This window comes from Alternaria rosae (assembly GCF_020736505.1).
Source record: "Alternaria rosae strain MPI-PUGE-AT-0040 chromosome Unknown BKA58scaffold_3, whole genome shotgun sequence".
NCBI classification, from domain to species: Eukaryota; Fungi; Ascomycota; class Dothideomycetes; order Pleosporales; family Pleosporaceae; genus Alternaria; species Alternaria rosae.
Window position 1 is genome coordinate 1,084,297 of NW_025763572.1, and position 23,427 is coordinate 1,107,723.

General features: G+C 52.2%; 6 protein-coding genes across 6 annotated transcripts; 2 read left to right on the forward strand and 4 right to left on the reverse strand.

Annotated features, from left to right (window-relative positions):
* BKA58DRAFT_121881 (uncharacterized protein) lies at positions 1–4,166 on the reverse strand. Its single transcript, XM_046164173.1, has 2 exons — positions 3,955–4,166; positions 1–3,907 (listed from the first exon to the last, which is right to left on the reverse strand). The coding sequence occupies exons 1-2, from the start codon at positions 4,028–4,030 to the stop codon at positions 219–221; spliced, it is 3,765 nt and encodes a 1,254-aa protein (XP_046027410.1). The 5' UTR covers positions 4,031–4,166; the 3' UTR covers positions 1–218.
* Positions 4,167–4,279: 113 nt separating this feature from the next.
* Positions 4,280–7,371, forward strand: BKA58DRAFT_418973 (uncharacterized protein). Its single transcript, XM_046172693.1, has 2 exons — positions 4,280–4,564; positions 4,615–7,371. The coding sequence occupies exons 1-2, from the start codon at positions 4,388–4,390 to the stop codon at positions 7,291–7,293; spliced, it is 2,856 nt and encodes a 951-aa protein (XP_046027411.1). The 5' UTR covers positions 4,280–4,387; the 3' UTR covers positions 7,294–7,371.
* A 377-nt stretch (positions 7,372–7,748) lies between these two features.
* Positions 7,749–11,042, forward strand: BKA58DRAFT_311913 (uncharacterized protein; the record flags this gene model as incomplete). The annotated part of the gene is made up of 2 exons (XM_046167354.1): positions 7,749–10,456; positions 10,520–11,042. 2 exons carry the CDS (start codon positions 7,749–7,751, stop codon positions 11,040–11,042), a joined length of 3,231 nt encoding a protein of 1,076 aa, XP_046027412.1.
* Positions 11,043–11,363: 321 nt separating this feature from the next.
* BKA58DRAFT_437419 (uncharacterized protein) lies at positions 11,364–11,818 on the reverse strand (the record flags this gene model as incomplete). Its single annotated transcript, XM_046173489.1, has 2 exons — positions 11,364–11,491; positions 11,560–11,818. 2 exons carry the CDS (start codon positions 11,816–11,818, stop codon positions 11,364–11,366), a joined length of 387 nt encoding a protein of 128 aa, XP_046027413.1.
* A 2,943-nt stretch (positions 11,819–14,761) lies between these two features.
* BKA58DRAFT_121904 (heterokaryon incompatibility protein-domain-containing protein) lies at positions 14,762–17,622 on the reverse strand. The gene is made up of 3 exons (XM_046164174.1): positions 17,478–17,622; positions 17,014–17,430; positions 14,762–16,951 (listed from the first exon to the last, which is right to left on the reverse strand). The coding sequence occupies exons 2-3, from the start codon at positions 17,374–17,376 to the stop codon at positions 15,077–15,079; spliced, it is 2,238 nt and encodes a 745-aa protein (XP_046027414.1). The 5' UTR covers positions 17,377–17,430; positions 17,478–17,622; the 3' UTR covers positions 14,762–15,076.
* Positions 17,623–17,739: 117 nt separating this feature from the next.
* Positions 17,740–23,349, reverse strand: BKA58DRAFT_379840 (uncharacterized protein). Its single transcript, XM_046169849.1, has 3 exons — positions 22,859–23,349; positions 18,388–22,812; positions 17,740–18,334 (listed from the first exon to the last, which is right to left on the reverse strand). Exons 1-3 carry the CDS (start codon positions 23,297–23,299, stop codon positions 17,822–17,824), a joined length of 5,379 nt encoding a protein of 1,792 aa, XP_046027415.1. The 5' UTR covers positions 23,300–23,349; the 3' UTR covers positions 17,740–17,821.
* Positions 23,350–23,427: the final 78 nt, after the last annotated feature.

The following is a 23,427-nucleotide window of genomic DNA, read 5'->3' on the forward strand; positions in this document are numbered from 1 at the left end:
CTTGAGGTAATCGCTATTCTTGGGTTTCATGCCATCAATTTTTCAAAAGTAGTACTTTCGGTATTCTTGAATGTGTTGTGTGATAGTAGTATTCTCAGTCGAGCTATCTACGTACTCATCTATACCAATATCCCGTACTTCGCTCCCAAAAATGCAATGTCAAAACGCTCCCATACATCGTGCATCTACATACATTACACATCAATCAAATCTTTGTCTCACCCCTGAGAACCCTGCATCACAACATCGCCATCCCCATCATCAACTCCTTCCTGTGTCCCCGCCAGACTCGCCGTGCCGTCTTCCCCACTCTCTTCGTTCCAATTCTCGCCTCTCCAGCCTAAGCCCGCCCACTCCCTACCGGCGGTGCGCATGACAGCGTCGAAGTCTACATCGGCATCAAACCACCTATCCTTCCTCTTTGTTTCCCTAACGCCTCCTTCGAGTGCTACACGACTTGCGCGCGTGGTTCTACCTCTTTTGCCTCCTATCCCACCAGCACTGGTCAGTAAGCTTGACACGCGGACACGTTGTTCTTCGAGGATCTGCTCGTGGGCTACGATGCTGCGGACGTAGGGTGCTAGGTCGAGCGTGATGATGCTGAATGTGCGGTCGAATGAGGATGGCGTGAGAGTAAATGAAGTACGCTCGGGCATGAGTTGGTCGGGTGGTGCGGCGAGAGGGTCGAGGGCTCCTGCAAAGTCAAGCCGTGTGAGAGTCGTTTCCGTGTTTCGGTTTCTGCGATGCTGGAGTATAGCTTTTGCGTAGTCGGTTTCTGTGTGTAGATAGGAGGTTGTTGATAGGCTGTGGCTTTGGGAAAGGTCCGGGTATGTACGCTGGATAAGAAGATGCGTTTGTGTGAAGAAGGCGGTATCGAGATTCAAGAAGTCTGAGCTATGATCGACTTGAAGGAGGGGTGCGGCAAGCGTGTAGCTAAGGCGTGCTTTGTCGGTGATCGGTGGCTGCGAAGAGTCGGTGGGCTGGTCAGAGTTGGACTCATATGTCGGTAGGTCGACCCGACAGAACACGTCGGCGGCACTAAGTGACTCGGAGTAATCCTCCAGACGCGTGAGCTCTCTCAGTTGGCCAGCCCAATCAGTGTTGGGTATTCCAGACGACTGTGTACCGGTTGCTTGAGGGACTCCCCACGCCGACGGGTTGATACCCCAATCAGCCCACACTTCCTGCAAAAGCTCTTCTTCCTTATCGAACACAGGGTTCGACTGTGTTTCGAAGACGTTGTGTGATAGCCAACCCATGCCAGATGTGTATGTGCCTTCACTGGCAACTCTCAATATCTGACCGTGTTCGTCCAAGTCTTTCCCAGGTGGCCAACGCTGGTACATCCACTCAAGACCTCCCTTCCTATCGCCTACGGACATCTGGCACCAGAAGTCGAGTTCCATGATACTAGCTCGGAGGTCGTGGTCCTTCGATTCATACATTTCCTTCACAGTCTGCCGCTCCAAGATGTGACCTTCCCTGCCAGCAAGAACAAGCAAGTAATCCGTAGCCAATTCCACTGGAGGGGGCGATAGCCGAAGAACAGCTGCAAGGGGCAAGTCTTGCATGGGTATCTGTCGCTCATCGTTGCAGGTGATGACGATGGGACGCTTGGACAAAGAGGCAATCTTGATAACTTGCGCCCAGAACTGCTGGTCCTCCTCGAACAGTATATCAGCCTCTTCGATGAGGATCAGCGATTGCTTCTGCGAGTTGCGCGAGGCTTGTGCCATGGGCAGTGTAGCCTGAGCTGCGAGTGCTGGGCCTTTGCTGACTTCTGGTGTCTTTGCCTTGACTCTCGGTTTGACCGCTCCGGCTCCGGGCTTGACTTGAAAAAAGGATGTCATTGTCCCCTGTCGGCCACTGCTGATGTCCTCTTCCAAAGCAGTGTCTATATCGGCATCATTCGCGTCGTCGACCGCTTGAGCAGTCTCTTGTACAGACGGTGCGTTGCGTTTATGATTTACGAGGTGGTTCCCGGTCATATCACCGACCTTGTCTTGTATGTCCTTTCCTGAACGGCGCATACCGGCGTGAATCTCGAATACTTCGAAGCCCATTTCCTTTGCGACAGCATGCACTGTCGCGCTTTTCCCGCAGCCGTGAGGACCGCTGATGAGTACGACGTTCTTGTTACGCGTCCACTGCGGTTGCCTGTAAGATCTCGGCTGTGTGAAGCCGGCCCCTTCCGCAGCTGGGAGCATGACCATGTCCTCCTCATCCTCTTCATCGTCCGCTACAATGAAATCGTCTAGAGCTTTCTTCCGCTTCTTCCGTGGTGGCTGCTTGACATCCAGCGTGGTAGCGACTTTCGCTGCGCCGCTTACAGCCATGACGGTCAGACTTTGTAACCAGTCCTTGAGAACCACTGCGTCCATGCCAGTTTGCAAAACGTGCAATGTGCTCTTCGGGCAGTACTTCAGAGTCCAAGGTTGAGACTCGCATCTGGCTTCGTCAAATGGCGTGAGACAATGCTCGATTTCTCGGAACAGATCTTTGACAGCGGGGTGAGACGGCTTTTCTGGGAGCTTTGAAGAAGGTAACTGAGCCAGCAGTTGTTCACGTACCCGGCGCTGGATTTCCGACCCGGTAGTGAGTAACCTTTTGGGCAGACGAACATCTTCAGGAGGCTCAAACTCGGAAACTGATCGACTCTCGCTCCTATTGCAACCCTGAAGGCCTCGCGCCAGCCTCGCGACCACGTTCTCGTGTTCTGGTAGTATCACCACAGCTTGCTTCAGCTTGCGAGGTCTGAGTGGCAACTGCATGCATGTGGCGTTGTCCAGACGCGGCGATGAGGATTCCAGGTTGCGGACATGCGTGTTCTCACAAGTGGGCCAGGAGACTTCGTTGAGACCAGATTGTTTTCCCACATTACTTGTTTGCAATCCTCGCCTAAAAACTGGTGGGCCCTCAGGCGATGGATCTCGTCGAGTCTCGGCGCGCAGCTTTCCCGGAGTCACAGCGCTCCTCCTTGGGGTAGGAGGTGGCAGTTCTGCGACGACCTTTGCTGGGAGAGCGTCTCTCGGGGGTTTTCCGAGAAAGAAGGGATGTGTGCTCTTGGCCGGCACAGCTGGTTTCGATGTCGCCTTCTTTTGAGCTGCTGGACGCGCTGCCAGCTTCTTCTTGGCGTTCAGAATTTCTTCAATCTTCTGGCCCAGAGCAGATCGGCTTGCTGCATCGGTTCCGTATCGTATCACTGTCACAGTGGGGAGTATCTTTGCTTTCGCGCGCGGGCGACCTCGTCTTTTCTTCGGTGACGCTGCGGTATCGAACGCTGGTTTCGGTGGGCTGGAGACTAGTCTGCCGCTCTTGGTAACTCTTATCTGTTTCTTTGGCGTTGATTTCTGCGGTTCGTCTGCGACGGGACCGGGTGGAATGGCGGCTGCATCCAAGTCTGGCAGAGGCAGTGTGTTCGGCACGACAGCTCGTTCCTGTGTTGAATCTACCACCATGTCGCCTGTGTGAAGGGCTCGTTCTGGTAGCCCTTGCACCTCAACTGGCCTCGCAGCTTCCACCTGCAGTTGCTGGTGCCAATTGTAAGCATTGGGCTCCGATTGCGCTGAAGTCAGTGGATTGAAGGGTTCTGGCGACGCGGTCTTTTGCCTCTTCCTCCGCTCGTTATTTGGATCGACCTCTAGCGAAGCCTCCACGGGTATGTTCGCGTTGCCCAAATTGGCTTCAGCGTTGTTCTGTATTGTTGGAGGACGGGTAAAGTTGTCCAGAGATGCTTGGTTCTTCGCGTGAGAAGCTACCTTTTTGCTCTTTGAGGGTTCGACCTTTCGTGCCCTTTTCTTCTGTCCTTGCGTGGAATTGGCATCGGCCTCGATGGCTTCTGGATCGTCGTGTGCATGATGGATGGGAGTTGCGTCTGCGATCAGCGAGGGGTCTGGTGCGTAACCGTCTAGGGATTAGGTAAGCGCGGGACTTGCGAGTACGGTGGTGGCATACTGGAAGGATTGGTAAAGAATGGATGTACGTTCTTGCCCTCTAGATTCATTGCAGGTTGTACTGCTGTGAGGGCCATTTACAGACTGTGAGATTATACGAGTAGTGCAGACATGAGTGAGAACCAAATATATCGGGAATAGGGTGTGGCAGGTGATTGCAGTAGGCGAAGTTGCAGGGTGAAGGCGTGTGGTCGTCGTCACCGTCAACGATGATCGAGGATACTTCCGGGGACACGCGACGTGACGCGCCTACGCGCTAAGGGCGCCACCAAAAGCCACACTTTAGCCTCAGCCAAGATTTCGCACCGCCCGCCTTTCTGCCGGAGCTCCAATCTTTTTTTCGACATACACTCGACCGCGCAACCAAAGCACGCGCCTCACCTTACGGTTCACGCAGACCTCAGCTCATCCGACACTCGGGTCTGGCAAACACCATGTCGTTCGACCAACCGATTGGCGCTCCCTTTACATTGGCGTCGCTGTCCAAACCCATCGGCTCTACCAACGGCCATGTTCACGCTGCTGGAGTATGCAGCATTAGCGGCATAAAGAAGAGGAAGCGAACCGAAATCGCAGTCGGTGTCGATGGAGAGGGTGTATCGATATACAGCGTATGTACTTTTATATTGCGACATGGGATATGCGCTCAAATCTTTTGCAGCTCCAAAATCCTCAACTCGTCACTTCCTATGCGCTACCGCCGAGCGCAACCTTCGCGGCCGCTCCGTACTCGATCTATCGCAAGGCCTCTTCGAAAACTTCGACACAACGCTTTACCTACGTTTCCTTAGCCGGGTCATCACCGGCCGAGAAGCCCTCACTCGTGTGCTTCCACGATAAATCGTCTGGCGACCACACCGAGACCAGCAAGACCTCGTATACGCCCTCCGATATTGCGCGCGTCTCGACACTCGACTCGCTCCCTGTCGCACCTGGTGGCTCAGCTAATGATGCGACGCACGACATACTGGCGACTTTCGACAATGGAGATGTCATGTCTCTGTCGGCCGATCTCCAGGATGTTAGGTGGGTCGCAAACTTGAAGATCCTCTTACCGTCCAGAAGCACCGACGTGGATATCGAACATATTACGCTCGCCAGTGCCAGATCGGTTATACGGGGGCTCCTGCGAAGCCGACAAGACATCGCTACCATCTTGGATCCCACTCCAGACGAAAACTCGGATCTTCTCGACCTGGTTCAGGTTCTCTGCATCGTCGAATGTAAAGCAGACAAAACGAGGACACTCACCCTTGTCCAAGTACAGCCAAGATCCGTCGATCTTACTACGAACCAGCTCTCGCCACTGAAACATCTAGTTTCGTTGGACCTACCGCAACCAAAGGCCTCAGCCGCACGGACTCCTACATCTCAGATCGCTCTATACCCTTCCAGTGGTGCCCTTCACATTTTTGCAAGCGGAAACCTGCTATCTTACGACTTGTCTGGAACCGTACCAAAGCTCCAGTCGGAATTTGTGCTTCCCGGGTCGACTGTCGATTCTTTCCTCCGAACTTCACAAGATGTCATCTTCACCACGTCGCAAAACACATGCCGAGTATTCGATGTCAAGTACAACTCTTTGCAAGCTGTGCAATCCATGAGTCCTAGTCCGTCCACATCAGAGTCTCTAAGCCCCTCGAAGAAAAGGAAGCATACGCAGCCAGAGAGCGACGAGCAGAAGGTTTCCCCATGCAGCCTCGTGGCTTACTACGCCGACACCGGACTGATTGTTGCTGCTCGAGAGGACGAGATATTTGGTATGCAATTTGGTGGAGCAGGATCGCGCAAAAGGAACAAGACCGAGGGTACTCTTCTTATCGACGCTCTTGGTAGGGGAATCGCACCAGAATCGACTCTCAGTACAGGTGACGCTCAGAAATGGCAGGAGCGAAAATGGAAGCTCAACAAATACGCCACAAGGGGTAAGATTGCAAAGTTCGAGCGATCCTTTGCGACAGACCTGGGTATCGAAGTTGAGTCTGCCGATGCAGCTCAGAAGCACGAGAATGAGATAAATGGCGGACCCTTAACGAACGGAGGGGGCCCAAGTCTTCCTGACGAGGATACCATGGTCATTGACAAACTCGACGATGAAACTTCCAAGGATGACCTGCCCCGATGGACAATGCCCAAAACTATTCCTGGCCACCAACGGCAGCAATACCGTCAGTATGCACTATATGCGTTGAGCAAGATTTTCTACTGGGTAGACGCCACCGAGGAGGAATCACAAGGACAATTGAGAGTCGGATTTTTCCCACCCAACGTTTTCCAGTGGCTTCTACAGACTGGACACCTCACCAAAGAGTCCATTCGCCGATCCCTTTTCGATGGAACAAATGAGCAAATGCAGTCTGCTTCAGCTATCGTGGATGGGGATATCGTTAAGGCTTTGGTCGAATACGATCCCGATCTGCACATTCTCTCAGCAGTACTCAACCACACTCAGTTTCTCCCAGTGGGTGAGGTCGTTCAAGCTATCAAGCTTCTCATCCAAAGTATAGATGACGAGCCAAAGGACAATGAAGCCACCAAGCTTTTGACGAATGGCACCAATCCATCAGACGACGACATGGACCTGGACTTTGCTACCGAGCTCGAAGCAGCCTCGCACGAAATCGATCATGCCTTATCGGTGCTTGACCATGGTCTGCTGACGCGCAGCCACACACTGCGACCCGCTCTGATCCGGCTCCATACCTTCTCAGCACCAATAGTTAGTGCAACTCTTCGCTCAATGTTGCCGCGACGGGATCTCGAATCGCTGATTCGCCTTCTGCATTTGGAGCTGAAGAACGGTGGGTGGTCTTCGCCACTGGGCTTTGTAGATACCGATTCACCTGATGCTGAGAACTCAGGCGATGATCCGGACGACCATGCAGTCGCTATCATCGCTTCTCTTCTCTCTACCACTCTTGACGCTATTGGCGCAGGAGCTTGGTTGGCTTCTGTCGGTACAATCTCCGCCTCAGAGACCGGTGAAGACATGCTCAAATCGTTAAACCGAGACGCATCTGTAGCACTCAGTGGTTTCTTCGAAGCTCATTTCATACGTGGTCTACTTTCAGAGTTCCTACGCTACGCTTCCACTGTACCGACATCGAAGAAGCCCTCTAACAAGACCTTGGAGGTACAAGGCAAACCATTCGGTGTCGCCAGCAAGCTTAGTGGAGAGGAAGACCTGCCTATGCTGCCGCTTGGAGCCAAGGCAGATCAGGGCGTGGAAAAGATAAAGAGCGGCAAGGGAGGAAAGAAGGAACAGCGAAGCAAGAGAGAGATGGGTATGCTGATCAGTAAACGCGTGCCGAAGTACAGCTTCGAGCGCATTGTTGTATAGAGCATTGCTTTGGAAGTTTGTATATAGCAGCATATACCACAGATCGTACGAACTACCAAGCATCTTCTTTTCGGCGTTACCAATACAGATGGACCGGGCGAATCTGATAAACCTTCGCGTGCCCATGCCGCATGCCGACATTGCGACATTGCAGTTACAAGCGGATGACAACCAGACCGAAGGCCTGAATGGCTGGGATATCCATGTGGCTAAACCTTAGATCTGTCTTAGCGTGCTGCTTGGCCACTCACATCACGGACCATGACGTCGAGCGCGCGCATGAAAAATGCCGAACGCGGCGCGACTCTCGCGTGCGGAGGATCGGATGGCCCCTATGGGTATTCGTTGAGAGATCTAGCCCTGGACGACTCTCAGTAATGTCTTAAGTGTTACTCGATCCATCTCTCGCTATCTGCTCATTTACCTGGGTAGTCGATTCTACTCACAGCGCCACAATGGCGTCTACCGCGACGGGCCGGAATGTTGCGGATAAGGAAGAGGTGGATTCCACGAAGACAGCAGGGGAATCACCACGCGGCGAGCAGGGGCAATCGAACGATTACCACCAAGATGCGACACTTACGGAGGACCGGAAGGATGGAGAGAAAAAAGAGAAGAAGCCGTCAAAACTCAAAGCAGCGTGGATTAAACTCGGTCTGGACCCGGGTACGCTCATGATGATGGGCAAGGCGGCGCTGCCCCCGACAATTTGCCTTGCGATGTATCAGGCGACGCCCGTTGCGCAATATTTTACTACGTTGGGCTACCTCTCGGCTATCATCAGTATCCTAGGATTCTGTATCATGCCGCGCGCGAAGTTCATTCAGACCATGACGATGAACATACTGGCGACATGTGTTGGTTCGGCTCTTGCCATGCTCATGGTTTGGACGGGAGTCAAAGCCCGACAGCATACGACTGTACCTGGAGCACCACCACAACGCTACAACTCTTCACAGTCGGCAGTGCTTGGAGTGTGGCTTTTCTTCCAAATCTATGTCATCAATGCTATGAAGGCAAAGTTTCCGCAACTGGCTTTTCCGGCGATCGTATACGCAATTCAGGTCAATGTTGCAGCGACCAATGGCTTCTTGTTTCAAACAGTACCACAATGCGAGTCCTTCATCAAAAGACTTCTAGTGGCATTCTTGACTGGTTTTGCGATCGCAACGGGAGTGGCCCTGTTCATCATCCCTGTGACATCGCGCAAGGTGGTGATGAAGGAAGCAGCAGGATACATTGGCTTGTTGAGAGGGACTCTCGGTGCGCACAAGAATTACATCCACAGCCTGGAAACGAGCGACATGTTCGGCGAAAAGTACGTGCCAGAGGACGGGGATGGGAAGAAGAAGGCGAAGCCCAGGCCGGAAGTAGCAGCCATTAAGAAGATGACTGGTTCACTGCAGGCGTTGCATGGCAAGCTTACCGCAGACCTACCGTTTGCAAAGCGCGAGATCGCATATGGAAAACTCACACCAGATGATCTCGAGGGCATGTTCAAGAACCTGAGGGCCATCATGCTTCCAATTTTGGGTCTCGGCTCGGTGATGGATCTTTTCGAGCGGGCGGCTGAAATCAACCACTGGGATGGACAAGAAGACGAACACGACGAAGAGATCCGCAGACAAACCGTCCAGGAATGGAACAACATGTTTCAATTTGTTCATGAGCCGTTCAACAACATCTTCCAGGCTCTCGATGATGGACTTGCACACGTCATGTTCAAGTTACAGCTGGCCAAGCCGCCGAAAAAGAAGAAGGGCCAGAACCAGGACGACGCTGAGGCGAAGGGTGACGCTATCAAACCGGGAGAACCGGGATTCGCGGACTACATGCAGAAGCAAGCCGACGCCTTCTTCAGCAGGAAGGAACCCACTCTGCGCCATTGGGTCGAAACCAAGGGCATCAAACTTCGCGACGATTACTTTTCATCTCCATCAGCACTTGACGAAGAAACCCTGAAGCTCATGCCGAGCATCACCACACGAAAGCGGGATCAACGACAGCTCTTCATGGTGCTCTACGTCATGTTCCTGCTAAACTCCATAAGTCGGTCCGTGATCGAATTCGTGAAGTTCGCAGATGAGCGCGATCAGGCGACTTTGAAAAACAAGTTCATTTGGCCTGGTGGACGGCGCTTCAAGAAATGGGCGAAGAGCATCTTCGCGAGCCAGGACTCAACCTCCGACGACGAAACGACGGTTGCGGGTTTCGACAGGAGCAACACCATTGTTTACATGGGCGAAGCGTACAAAGAGAAGAAAGACCCCGAGCATCTGCCACCTACAAATGCGTGGCAAAAGTTTGGCAATGGTGTTCGTGCCATTTCGCGTTTCCTGCGAAGTGACGAGTCGGCTTTCGGTTTCCGCGCTGCGTGTGCGACGATGAGCATTGCCGTTGTCGCTTTCCTCCGTCCAACGCAACAGTTCTTCGTCGAACAGCGCTTAGTCTGGGCGCTGATCATGGTTGCCATTTCGATGACACCAACAGCCGGTCAATCCATCTTCCAGTTCATATTGAGAATTGCAGGTACTGCCGTCGCAATGATAGTAGCCTGGCTCATTTGGTACATCCCCGGGCAACAAACTGCGGGTATCCTGGTTTTCCTTTGGTTCTTCGTCGCGATCGGCTTCTATATTCCGTTAAAACGCATGGATCTCGTTATCGTTGGAATGATCAGTGTGGTCACTGCTACTATGATCGTCGGTTATGAACTCCAAGTTCGCAAGATTGGAGAACAAGCCGCGACAGCAACAACAGGTCAACCTGCATACCCCATCTACACACTCGGCCCCTACCGTCTTGCTACAGTAGTGGGTGGTCTAGCTGTCGCCTTCTTCTGGACTATCTTTCCTTACCCCATTACCGAGCACTCTGCGCTCCGTCAAAAACTTGGAGGCGCGCTATACCTTTCTGCAAATCTGTACAGCATCATGCATGAACAAGTTATGGGCCGCATCCGCGGTGAGCTAGGCGGTGACGAAGAGACCGATAAAGAGAGTCCAGGCTATCAGCTCGTCAAAGCCCGTAATAAGGTCTTCGCTAAACAGATGCTTACCCTACAAGGGCTGAAGATGCACGCCGGATTCGTCAAGTGGGAGTTCCCACTTGGAGGCAAGTTTCCCAAAGAAGAGTACGAGAAGATCATTGGTTATGTCGAGAAGTACGTATCACTCCGGATAAGCAACGATGTAATAACTCGAACGTGACTAACAACATACATCAGCATCGTAAACTATACAGCCCTCCTAGGCTACGCCTCCCAAGCCTTCACCCACCCCTCACTCAACCGCCAATCCGCCGACCCCACACCTCCTGAAGCAGAAGAAACCCCTTTCCAAGACCACCATTCCGCTCAATGGTTCAACGACTTCCGCCGCGTCATCCTCTCCGCAAAAGTAACCTCGCATGAAATCACCTCTTTACTCGCTATGCTCTCTTCCAGCATCACAAATGCACAGCCTTTGCCTCCTTACCTACACGCCCCACCAGGTGCACAGCTCAGCCGCAAACTAGAGATGGTGGACCCGGAGATTCTGAGCTTAAGACATATCGCCGAACCGGGATACGCGGCCTTTGCAGTCATGAGCATAAGTACGAGGTGTATACACATGGATATTGAACGGCTGTTGAAGGCCGTCAAGGTGCTCGTGGGCGAGTTGGACTTCTCGTTCCATGTCGTCAGCACGAAGGATGCTGCGAGCTCGGATGAGACGCTCGTTAAGCGGAGTTCGAGGAAGCAGGACTAGGCATATTTTGGATTGTAGACCTTTTGTAATGTTTTGTAATGGAATATATATTCCCACGGTTGCATATGAGGTTGGGTAATTTTGGTTACGACAAAAAGTGTAATAGTAAGAGGGGGCGTCCCCAATCATACGAAGAATCTAGCTAAAGAGCGACAAGAAGTATTCATCGCTACTGTGTTACACCACATCACCTCTCTCTCGTCAGCAAGCATCGGAGTGTTGGACCCGGCGCCGCTGAGTCAAGAGATACGAACATCAATCATAGAGCCCTAAAGCGTCCTTGCAGGAACGCTTGCCATTCACTCGAGATCGAGCAGAAATCTACTGGCAAGTACCAACAGCCCTCGCGGAGAAGATAGGCTTGTTAGGACCAAAAGTACCGCATCGACCAGTGACATCGTAGACGATCCTGTTGACGCTCGAGCAAGTGTTGTCAGAGTATGCAACGACTAACACCGTCGAATTAGCTCTCTTTCACACCAACTGACAACTCATCACTTCTCTCAAGGCAACTTACGAGTGCAACCGGCAGGCAGTGACGGCAAGTCGGTCGGGAGAATCAACGCGGAATCTGTGTTTCCGCTGAAGATGGGCGAGGTGGGGAAGCAGCTGCCATCAGCGGGGATGTAAGCGGTCGTCACGGCGATACCGCTGTTGCAGCCTGCACCAGAGTAGAACTTGAGGGGAATGGTGTCGAGGCGCTTGCTCATCTCCGTTGGGGCGGCGTTGATGCCGACGGCTGCAATGAGGAGGGCGATGGTGGTGGTGAACTGCATCTTGAAAGCTGCTGGAGATGATGTGTTTGAGCGAAGAAGTGTAGTAGAAGATGGTTAATGATACTGTTTTGATGAAGACTAGATAATGGGTAGATGCTGTGATATTTATACTTTGTCGTGAGGCTCATTTCCTGGGCAAGGTATGCCTAGCTGTTCGCAAAGTTTCGTTAGCCTACCTCTGCTGACACGAAGGATGCCTCTTCGCACGGGCGTCTCAACGAAGTTTGCATGGTCGATGGCTTTCTTGAAGATGTTGGTGTGAAGAGATACGGGGGCTGACGTCTGGGCGATGTCGGCCTACGGCGTAGGTATCATGGTGCACCAAGCTCCCACACCCGACTATACGAGAGATCATTGGTCGTCCACTGGATAAAATTCTGGAAGGTTTGGTTCCAGGCTAAAAGAGGCGTTCTTTCCAACACCTTTACGACTAGGCTGATGCCTTCGCGATGCTATTGAGAGCTTGGGATGCACCCTTTCACCTCACCGACAGTAGTCAATAGTGTTGGTGGTGAGCCAAACTTGTTCCTCCTTCTCTTCTAGAAGGCTGATTCACCTTCGTGGGTAGGCCGTATCGTTCTTAGCGCATCTTGCTATGCAATAATTGTGTGACCTATAGGTACATGCTACTGCTCAGCTCACTCAGAAAGCGCAACAGCAGTCGCGAACATGTAACAGCACCCGAGCTCCGACCGCGATGCGTAGAACGGATCGTCGGGTCGACTGGTACCTGTTAGAGGTAATACAACAGTATGCAGATGAGAGCCGCCAAGTTCGAAGAGGATGAGAAGGTATGCATTGTCTGCATGATCCTGCTGCACCGCATCGTCGGATATGTGGTCCTTGTATTCCTCAACGCCATTACATTCTTCGCAGCGAGGTGCTTTTTGAGCCAGCTATGATTACCTGGATAAGGTGACAGACGCTGGTTTTGTGGAATTCGATGTTCTCATTGCTAAGAGAAGGCTGTGAGCTTTCCGATCCGATGTGTTGCTCGATCGCCCGTAAGCATAACCTGACCGGTCACTGAATGTGGCGCATCCCGAGTGAAGCTGACATGCAAGTGCTGTGACCAACCTGCATTTGAAAGCAACAGCCCTGACGTTCGTTTGTCTGACACCAGCGATGGAATCGATGATACGTTTCTTTTCTCGTGTGAACCTGGTCTACTACCCTAGTAAGCGATCCTGCGAGGCTGGACGTCCCGTGCCGCTGACAAGGTCTAGGCTTTCCGAAGAGGCCGCATGGTAGCGGAAGCGCTAGGTTCCTTGGTGAGCCGTACGGAAGCGATGTTGGTAAGATGAGCTAAACGCGAACGATGGGCTGCAGTAGGTGGTGCAGGTAGGCGTAGATGAACTGTAGTAGGGAGCCCTCGATGCGGATTGAGACCGATCATCGAGATACTATCTCATCTGTATCTCTTCTGTACATCAACACGGTCGTCCTGGCAGTATTCGTACGTATCCAAGCACCAGTCGTAGAAAGTCCAATTGTATTATCTTACCACTCAGATCAGATGTTGCCACCCAGTCACTATAGGCTAAATGCGATGCGATTCAGGACTGGCCCACGGACTTCCTCGCTTCGAAACTGCAGCTCGGAGATGCTAACGCGAACCGATGATGTCGTAACACGGACTTCTGTTGGTCGAGAGGTGAACATCATGCCCGGTGACACCGGAAGAACAGATGGTGGCTTCAAACCATCTTTCCATTGGCAGTTTCTATCCACATTGCCTCAGGGTCGAGCGAGGTGGAAAGCAACAGCAGAAGGCTTGCGAGACGCCAACACCCTACTGTCTGGTTGCTTTGGAAACAAGGTTGACTTTGCGCGATGAAGTGCGGGATGAGGGTCGAAGTGGCAGATGTAGAAACGAAGCAATCTCGCTGCTTAGTTATGTTTCAGTGGCGGGGCCCGCTTCCAAGGTTTGCTTTCGACTAGGCACCCGACCCCTAATACCAGCCCGTAACATCGTCATAACGAGATACGTGGCACACTCCTGGGGCCTCTATTTACCTCCAGTCTGCATGAACACCATAAGCACCGCCGCGTACGCTGCAGTCGATGCTACCACCTCGAAAGGTCTATTGATAGTCGCGTCTGTCATTAGTAAAGTGAAAAGGATCACGAACCCCGTAATAATTGCCAGCCGACTGTTATTGTCAGAAACATTCTGCATCCACCACAGGGGCGCAAGAAGTATAGCAAGCCCTAAGGCTATTATGCCGAGTGTGATTACGCTCTCAAAGGTCTGGTCGCTAGAATAGGATCTAGCGTCCGATTGAACATGCAGGTCCTTCACAAACTTCGCTTTGAAGATCTTCCATGTGTGCAGACTGCGACACGCCTCTAGCCACTGACCCAGTGGTGGACGGACTCTCTCGCTGATCGATATCAAATCGCTCTTGTGCGTGACGAAATATTGTTCTTTCTCGGTAACGGCACCACGCTTCAGCTAGTTCTCGACATTGCTTAATTGACGGGGCTCTGCTCGTAAGACTCTAATATTAACAGTATTGCGCTATTAGTAGACGATACACGCGGCATCGTTTTTATAGGTACACCTTGTTGTAGCTTAAAGTTAGCTAATATAGCCTCTTTTCTCGCTAAAAACTTTCGCGTCTGCATCTTTTAGTAAGTTAACACTTTAATAATTAACGAGTTGTAGAGCTAGAACCCGCAGCTTAATAAACTTTAGGACTACTTCTATCGGCTGCTTGTTAAGCGCGTGAAAGAGGATAGTGCTACAGAGGTGCGCTGCTTTTACGAGACACTACCCTTGGCCAGCATCAGGGATGTCGTCGTTCCAGTTTACTCGGCTGCTCCGCCCGTTTTCGAGGGTTCAGTGGAGGTGGATACGAACCATATCGATATGACCAAGTTCTCGAAAGAGGGAGATCAGACATACAAGAATGTACTGGCGGAGCTGCGGCGAATGATCGAGTTGACCAAGGAGCAGCGTAGAGACGATAGTGACCCTAGCATGCAGAAGACGAAGTCACATACGTTGGTAACAACGATCGAGGTGGCTTGGCCAACCACGGAAGTCAGACCATCGGCACGAGCAAGGGAGGTTCGACCCATTACGGTAAGTGTTTCTCGTGCCATAATTGAATGTCGCGCTGATAATTCCAGGAAATAACAACGACTTCAGAGGTTCGTGAGCATGGCTTCTGGGTCCCGTTGGCGGGAAACGGAAAAGGTCTTCCTGACTGTTGTAAAGCATTGGCGTGTAGTTAATCAGGTCGTTCGAAACGGTCACACCAGCTCGATATCCACAAGCTGATCTTTGACATCTCTCCACACTTCTCCTTGCATAGCCCCATGTACATATGCATCGCCCATCACCTCCCATATTCTTCTCGTATATCCATCGGAAACGTGCCGATTTGATTCCCGTAAGACATAAGGAACGTTGGCACCCTGCAGTAGCCACACTGCGTCTCCAGCTTCACAGCTAGTCGGCACCAGACCTAATAAGCCATTTTTGGTCCTAGCCAAGCGCCGAAATTGACCATTTCTGTTGATTGCACCACCAAAGTTGTGGTCTTGCCAGTCACGCTCAATTTCCGCCTCGCTGGCTGTAGGCCCGAGGCGGGCTATGCGATCGCTGATGGAAGACAGATAGGGATGACTGGTAGGATCTGGGCGACGGAAATCGACGATGTAAGGACATTTGGGGTTGAATGGAGGACGGCGCGGATATGTGCGGCTGATGTCCATTTGTGTCAGGTTCGCCCCGCAAGTGCAGCTTTGCTGCTCCGTATGTCTGACATCAGCCCGAGATGTCGCGAAGCCAGAATCATCGCCTTCGGAGAGTATGTCTATGTCGCGGAGGATTGGAGAAGCTGTATCTTCGTAGCCTGTCGTTGTCTCTTCATTATCAGGGTAGTAGAGTAAGCGATGGAGACAGCGGACGACCGAAGCGCCGGTTAGTCGCTTCACCACGTGTTTGAAACGGTCCATGTCGGGTTGGTGGTTGAGAGGCAGATGGCCAATGTCATTGGCGACCAGTGTGGTGGTTAATGCTTCGCATCGTGTTTGTCCTGTAGACTGATATAACTTCGGAAGGTTCAGTGTAAGCGCGCTCCACCGAGGATCGAATTGCAAGCGCTTTCCGTGCCATTCCCATGATCCGGCAAGCTCCACAATGCGGTCAATTTCGAGCCCACGAGCTCCGAGCACGCGGCTATCCGTGGGCACGATCCTCGAGGTGTCCAATCTCGACCCCAAAGTGGCATTGTAGCCCACGTTTGCGGAGGCGAGCTCTGATTGAAAGGCCTTGTCTTCAAGCTCCCCGACCCAAGTTGGGAATCTTGGAAACTTTCGTACCGATAGGTCGGTAACCCAACTTAGGCAGTTGAGGTTCTTCGTCTCATCGATGAGACAACGCAGCGCTTCGATATAAACCTGCTCTGGGCTCTTACTGTAATCGGCAGTTATTCCGAAGGCCCCACGAGGTACTATGCCTAATAATGCGAAGACCTTGTCTTCGGGATTTTTGCATTCGGTCATGCGGGCTAAAGTCAGGAGTTGCGCAAAAGTGAAAGGCAATGTCTTCTCTTGCGTTGTAGGCGGGTTTAGCAATCGCCACCGATTGTGGAATAGCTCCAGAATGGCATTTTCATGGTCGTAGTGACGATTATTTCTCATGGGGAGAGTCAGTGCTTGCCCAACTGTTTCATGAAATCGATGCTGCTTGATCCATGCAACCAGTAACGCGACTCTTTGAAGTTCTGAAAAGTCCAAGATGTCCGTACCGCACAACATACGGATGTGTCGAGCAAGCATGACTTCTTGAAGTACCCAGCAGCGAAAGAAATACTTTCTGGCGAGAAAACGAGTCAAGCTTTCAAATTCTTCGGCAGAGATCGTGTCGATTTCTGTTTTGTCGTCTTCTTCCAACGCGATCTTCATGAAGTCTGTATATATTGAGCATTGCTGATGCTCTTGCATATTGTCAAAACATTGCAGTTTGTTGAGGCGCCGCATGAGTGGTATAGCTAGAATACTGTCTTTGTCTGCTGGGCCTAGCCACGATATGACTGACGAAGCTTTGCTATAGATTTGGGCCATTAAGCCAACCTGCGTGTTTCGTTCCCGCATATTGTCTTGATTGATACATAATTTGTCCTGTTATTGAACGTTTAGAGTCAGTATGTAATCCATGCATTGGTAATTGGGGTGGTACGAACAATCCAGAGGTATTGCACTTGATATTCGGGTTTCTGGCTGTTCACAGGTAGCATGCGAATAGCCCTAAGCGCGTGTTTCAGATTGGCCGTAACATCGATGTCTAGTTCATTGCATTTGATAGTCACTTCCTGCACCCATGTTGTGGGCGTCTCTTTCTCGAACCAGTACCGATACAGTGGGTCGCCCCAAGTGTAAGACAGCGCATGGAACTCGAAGGTATTGTGCTCGAGATCAGTCAGGTGGAGCGTGCATTCGATAGGTTCGTCGTCGCTCTGTACTGGATGAAGCTCGATGACGCGCATCGATGTCGCTGTCGGCAAGGGAGCGTACAGGTCTGGATGTCGCGACCGTGGCGCGTCCATGGTGGGGCTGTCAACTAGCTCTAGTTTCGCTGGAGCACAATCGGCCCGACAGCACTATATAGCATTAGTAGTGACCTTGGCACAAGACAGCAGGAGAATACTTTGAAGAGGACTTATGGATCTCGTTACATCGTTGCCGGTGTCATTTGGAGCAAAGTTGGATTTGCAATGGAACCTTGGAAAAATTCAAAGTGAGGCAACGCAGTGAGCGGCATTATCGTGCTGGCCAAGACGCTAACCGGGATGGATCACCCATGATACGTTGGGCAGTCGCGGGTGGAAACGAAGAACTTCACTCTCCGAGAAGCATGCGGCATGGCACAGCCAAGTAGATGTCAATGAAGAAATAAACTACATCATCCAACATAATGCTACAGACTTTTCATCAGACTGCGCCAGAAACACCCATCGATGCAATGCGAGCTTTCCCCTCTTATCTACGCACCTACACATCATCACCCTTCTCCGCCTTCTTCTCTCTCCACTGTTCCTCAAGCGCCTTGACCTTCTCGACACCCTTCTTGTTCCCCACACTGCTCTCCCACTCAGCCCACTTCTTGAACACACTCCGTATCCTCGAAGCCTTTCCAACTTTGGTCATACGCTCGAACAGATCCCGGACGTTCTCTGCGCTACCGTGACTCTGCTCCAACATAAGGTACATGTCCCAGACGTCGCCCTTCTTTGAGAAAGTGTCGACAAGGCCCTCAAAGATGGTGCGACCGCGTTCGGCGTCACCGTTGGGGCTCTTGAACTCGAGAGCGGCGAACTTTTGTGTCAGGTAGCGGTGTTGCGTTGATGCGACGGACTGGGTGGCGCGTTGAAGGAGAGCGCGAGCTCGTGCGGGGGAGGGTGGCTGTACGACGTCCATGAGGAACGCTGCGTATGAGAGCCAGAATTGAGGGTCAGGCGTGAACGACTTATTTTTCATCATGGACTGGTAGAGGTTGTCCGCTTTCTGTTCTGGTATTAGCAAACTTTGCAAGGGTGTGAGTATACAGCGGTACTTACGTCGATCTTGCCTGATGAGATGTAGATCTTGATCATGCGCTCATGCACTTCACGGGCATCGTTGTTCTGGCACGCCTCTTTGAAGACTGTGTCCATGGCATCGTCGCTAGCGAAGTCATTCTCAAGATGGAGAAGAGCGGTCCACACGTCAAGCTTCTCCTTCTCTTCCCTGGGGTTGATGGTTGCCAGTGCGCGACGGGCGACCTGGCGTGCCTTCTCGATCTCGTTGAGTTCGCGTTGGAAGACCATGTATCGAACCCACATTTCCCCGCTGTTGGGTTGTCCTAGGAGCAAGCGCTCGTAGTCGGCAACGGACTGCGGGCCATAGGCATCGAGATCACCAGTGCGGTCCTCTTTGATGGTGGCCTTCTTGCTCTTCTTCTTCTTCTTGGGGGCCTCGTCGTCGGAACCAGGCTCTGCAGCACCCTTTTGCTCATCGAAGTCAAGAGTAGCACCTGTCCAATCGAAGCCAGAAGTGCTAAGTCCTTGTGTTGCCGCTTTTGGCGCATCATCATCAGACTCATCGTCCGAGACTCTTGCGTCTGCAAGCTCGATGTCGTCGTCGCTATCGGCACTCTTGACGCTCCTCATGTCTACGTCATCGAGCTCGATACCGCCATCTGAGTCACTTTCTTCTAAGACCTCAACATCCGAGGCATCCTCCATGTCTTCATCCTCGTCTTCGTCGTCCCCCTTGACTTCAGAGTATTTCAAGCTGAAGCTGATCTTTCGGGTCTTTGTATCGATCTTTACGACCTTGGCTTTTACGGCGTCATCTTTCTTGTACATCTCTTTAACCTTGTCCTTGTCGACGGTAGTGTCGGCTAACTGAGAGATATGGCAAAGACCGCTGACGTTGTTCGAGTCGTCAACCACGAGGAAGACACCAAAGTCTTCTACATGCCGGACCTTAGCAGCAACAATCTGACCAACCTTCAGATCGCTGAACTCGATCGGCTCGGTGTAGGTTCCTTGGACGTGAGAGGCCTTCAAGCTCAGCTGTGGGTTGCGTTGGTCTGGCTTGTTCGATATGACCTTGCCAGTGACGAGCTGGTCGACATGGAAAGCAGACTTCCAATCCTTGATGTAGTCGTCTGAGAGGTGGCTGACACGAACGTAGGCTTCGACATGCGGCCCTAGACGGATGTAGATACCGTTGTTGGCGACATGCTTGATGAAACCACGGACAACCTGATGCACTTTGAGCTGATCCCTGTCCTTGATCTCGGGGTCTTTGATCGGTAGTGAAGAGCTCAATACCCTAGAAGGCCGAATAGACAATCCTAGCTTCTTGTTTGGAAGGTCGATGTCGATTACACACACCCGCAGGACGTCGCCGACTTTGAACTCGCTTGGCTTGGCTTTGTCGTAGTCGTCTGCCAACTGCTCCTGGAATATGGGTGCAGCAATATTGTCGTTGATCTGGACGACGATAGATGTGTCGTGTAGCTTTGTGACACGGGCAGGCAAGATGTGACCCACCTTCAAGTCTTGGAGGGTCAATGACTTGCCAGTCACATTGGTCGCAGCTGTTAGATCCAACTTTCCGGCTGCAACGTCGACCGCCTTGACCCGAACCTTGAGAGCAGAACCAACAGGGAAATTCTCTGCAACATCCGAAAGCTTCTCTAGGTCGTCAGTCAGATCAAAATAATCGATGCGACCGCGAACGTTGGCGGAAATGTTCACCCAGACGTAACGCTCGGCAATGTTGTTGATAAAGGCGACATGAGATGATCCAGGGGTGATTTTGTCAAGGCTCAACACGTCGGCTTCAGTCTTAACTTTATCGGTGTTTGCGGTCATCTCGAAAGTGGGCGTCTTGTTGTTTGATCGGGAAGTGATGGGGAGGAAACGGAAGTTGCGGGCATCGTGCCTTCCGAGAACCCTGGCCTGGATCTTGTCGTTCATCTTGAAATGTGCTGTTGGGTGCTTCTTGTCTGGGATGCTATCCCAACCATCGAACAATTCTGAAACTGAAATACGTCCTGGAACATTTGCCGCAAGCTCAACGTTGAGCTGTGTGTCTTTGACCGATCGAATGCGAACTGTTGCTAGGGCACCGAATTTAATGTCGTCGGTAGATGTGATGTTGGGGTCAACAGGTTGTACTAAGGCCTCCCCTTTTGATACTGGAGCATCAACGACGTTGGCCGCTTCCGGATCAGATTCACTCTTCATCGACAGCCAAAAGAATCCTTTCCCAGCGTCTACATGTGTGACACGAGCAGTGATGGACTGATCCTTACGAAGACCAAAGTTTGGCGCTGAAAGCATGTCTTCTGGTAATTGCGACTTAAACAGAACACCACTTATGCCGTTGCCAAGCTCGATGAAGATCTTGTCGGGAAGAATGCCGCGCACAAAGCCATGTACCATCTCGCCAGCTTGGAGATCTTCAATGCTGATTGCGAGTTTTGAAGCCTGAGCGTCCTTTCGAAGACTAGGCTTGTTCGAGACTGTTGCTGTCCTAGACTTGCCATGCTTTGTCAAGACCACAAGGTCTTCGAGGGTTCCACCTACACGAATCTTCTTCATGGTCGAAATATCCTTCTTCTCCGATCCGTCGGTTAGGTGACCTATGCGGAGGGTAGCCTTGACACCATGGCCAATGTCTAGAGTAGCGGTTTCATCGGACTTCTCGATGACGGTTCCTTTGACAATGCCAGCAGGGTTCAATGCGTTGAAAGCAGCCTCCTTGTTGATGTCAATGGCAGCTGGGTCCTTGCAGGACACCAGGAGCTGGTTCTCCTTTGCGTCGACAGAGACCACACGGACGTTGACGACCTGGCCGTTCGAGAAGTGTCGCGTAGCATCCTCAATGTATGCTTCGCTCATCTCCGCAGCTGGGAGCCATGCCTTGACATCGCCGTAGAAGCGTACCGTGGCACCATTCTTGCGAACGCTAACCAAGATACCCGGACCAGTAGCACCCTCAGAGAGCATGGAGTAGTTTGTCCATGGCTTAACATCTGAGTTGACGAGAGACTTCTTTAGGGTGAGTTGGATCTGATGCCTGGCGGGTTCTGTGTAAAGCACACGGGCTGTGACGGGCAGACCTTCCCTAAACTTGCGCTCCGGATGTTGAAGACGGACGTCGGCCAGATGCATCTCTGGGACTAAACCGGTGATGCCTTCGGCAAGGTGAACGAGAACGGCGGTAGCTCCTTTCTTGTCAGCAATGAGCTTGTGCACTTTGCCCTTGACAACTTCACCAGCCTTGATATCCTCAATGCGAAGGAAGGGCTGGTCAAGGATCTTTTGCTCTAGCGAAAGTTGGAAGAGTCCGTCCAAAGCATTGTAGCCTATGATCCGTGCTTTGTGTTTTGAGTCAAGCTTGTATGCGCCAGCCTCTTCGGAGAGAATGTCGACCTTGTCGTCAGAAAGTCTCGAAACGTGCGCGAAACCGACAACATCTTTGATACCGAGATCAAAGAAAGCACCATGGCCTGGCGCTACTTTGATAACTTTCGCGCTGTCGACGATGGTGGATATGGGTAGGAGGTCAATCGGAGGCTTGCGCTCCTTGGGTTTCCCAGACATGCGAGTAGACAGACTAACCACATGGTCTAGTAATGATAAACCGACTTTCCTGGGCTCGGAGTCTGGGCATGTGAACAGAACACGGGCCTTGACCTTCGAGCCGATCTTGTGCTTGCTGGAAATGTCGGTAGCCTTCTCAGTCGCTCCAGAGTGGTACGCGTCGGCGGTTGCGTCTATGAGACCGAGGATCTTGCCGGTCAGCGTGCTGGATGTAGTGTCGGTAACGAGTACGTCGACGGCGGTTCCTGGGAGGAAGATGTCGACAGTGGGCGCTTCAGTCAGCGTGTTGCCCTTGGTCAAGTTCCCTGCTTTGGTGTGGTCTGCGGAGAGCTTGACAATGCGCCCATCCGAATTGAGGCCAGTAACCAGACACATGAAGACTGCGCCTTCTTGTACCTTGGAATGTTGCACCTTGGGACCTAGCTCGCCCTTTGGCAGGAAGCCCTTCAGGCTGCTATCGTCGAGGCCTAAGTCCATGACCAAGCCGTGGTCCTCATTGCTGACCACGGAAGCCTGCACCATGCTGTTTACGGGTATCTTGCGCTTGCTGAGGCCCTTGTTGACTAGCTTGGGATCGATAGACAGCTCCAGCCTCTTTCGCGCTCTTGCGCTGGCGTCGCTAGTCGCTGTGATGCATGCGCGGACATACTGTCCTACCGAGAACATATCCTCTAGATGCACATCTTCGAAGTCATCATCGTCGCTTCCTTCTTCTTTGTCCGCCTCTTCCTCTTTGAGAAGTTTCTCTAGCCTCTCGTTGAGCTTGTCGGACACGGCGGTGAGCGGGACATAACCGACGAGGTTATTCGGGAGCGCGAGGACGATGTCTTGGTGAGAGATGTCGGTGATTTGGCCGAGAATGATGGTTCCAGGCGATAATTTCTGCGATCGTTAGCATGACCCTCGCATTGCGCAGAGACTGGCGTACCTTGTAGCTAAGACCCTCTGCCCTCACGGTGTCGTCCTTTTCTCCACTGTCGTGCGACTTCTTGCTCTTCTTGAGCAGCGGCTTCTTCTTGGACTTGGCGGCGGATCTCTCCTCGTCCTCGGATCCCATGTCGCTGAATCCATCGTCCCCGCCGCTGGGTCGCTTTTCGCCAGACTGCTCGAAAAGAACATCCTGATTCGCCTTGATCGAGATCTGCTTATGCTCAAGCGGCGTCAAGACGCTGGCACCTCCTCTGGGGAATGATTTCTCCTCATCTTTGAAGACACTGGGCTTGGGTGCGGCGCTCTCGGGCTTCGACTTGGCCGGTGATGGCTGCTCGGCATCGGATTTCCGTCGCTTCGCTGATCGGTCGGTGGGTGCGCCCTTTGCCTTCTTCGATGGCGCGGCGCCTTGCTCTGCTTTTCGTTTAATTGCGCCCATGATGCGCAAATTCTCCGGCTGTGGAGAGGGTGGTGGTACTCAAGTTTGCGCCAAGAGTTCGAGAGTCGCATATGCTCTTCGACTTTTTTGGTGGGTCCATGCACGCAGATTCTCCGACCCCCGACTGA

Bases quoted from the DNA above. Each gene is read 5' to 3' on its own strand.
- BKA58DRAFT_121881 (XM_046164173.1), bottom strand. From the start codon at position 4,030: ATGGCCCTCACAGCAGTACAACCTGCAATGAATCTAGAGGGCAAGAAC. The intron at 3,908-3,954 runs GTATGCCACCAC...CCTAATCCCTAG, and splicing joins ATTCTTTACCAATCCTTCCA to ACGGTTACGCACCAGACCCC.
- BKA58DRAFT_418973 (XM_046172693.1), top strand. From the start codon at position 4,388: ATGTCGTTCGACCAACCGATTGGCGCTCCCTTTACATTGGCGTCGCTG. The intron at 4,565-4,614 runs GTATGTACTTTT...AATCTTTTGCAG, and splicing joins AGGGTGTATCGATATACAGC to CTCCAAAATCCTCAACTCGT.
- BKA58DRAFT_121904 (XM_046164174.1), bottom strand. From the start codon at position 17,376: ATGGACGCGCCACGGTCGCGACATCCAGACCTGTACGCTCCCTTGCCG. The intron at 16,952-17,013 runs GTTCGTACCACC...GTTCAATAACAG, and splicing joins AAGTGCAATACCTCTGGATT to GACAAATTATGTATCAATCA.
- BKA58DRAFT_379840 (XM_046169849.1), bottom strand. From the start codon at position 23,299: ATGGGCGCAATTAAACGAAAAGCAGAGCAAGGCGCCGCGCCATCGAAG. The intron at 22,813-22,858 runs GTACGCCAGTCT...TAACGATCGCAG, and splicing joins CAGAGGGTCTTAGCTACAAG to AAATTATCGCCTGGAACCAT. The intron at 18,335-18,387 runs GTAAGTACCGCT...ATACCAGAACAG, and splicing joins TCTCATCAGGCAAGATCGAC to AAAGCGGACAACCTCTACCA.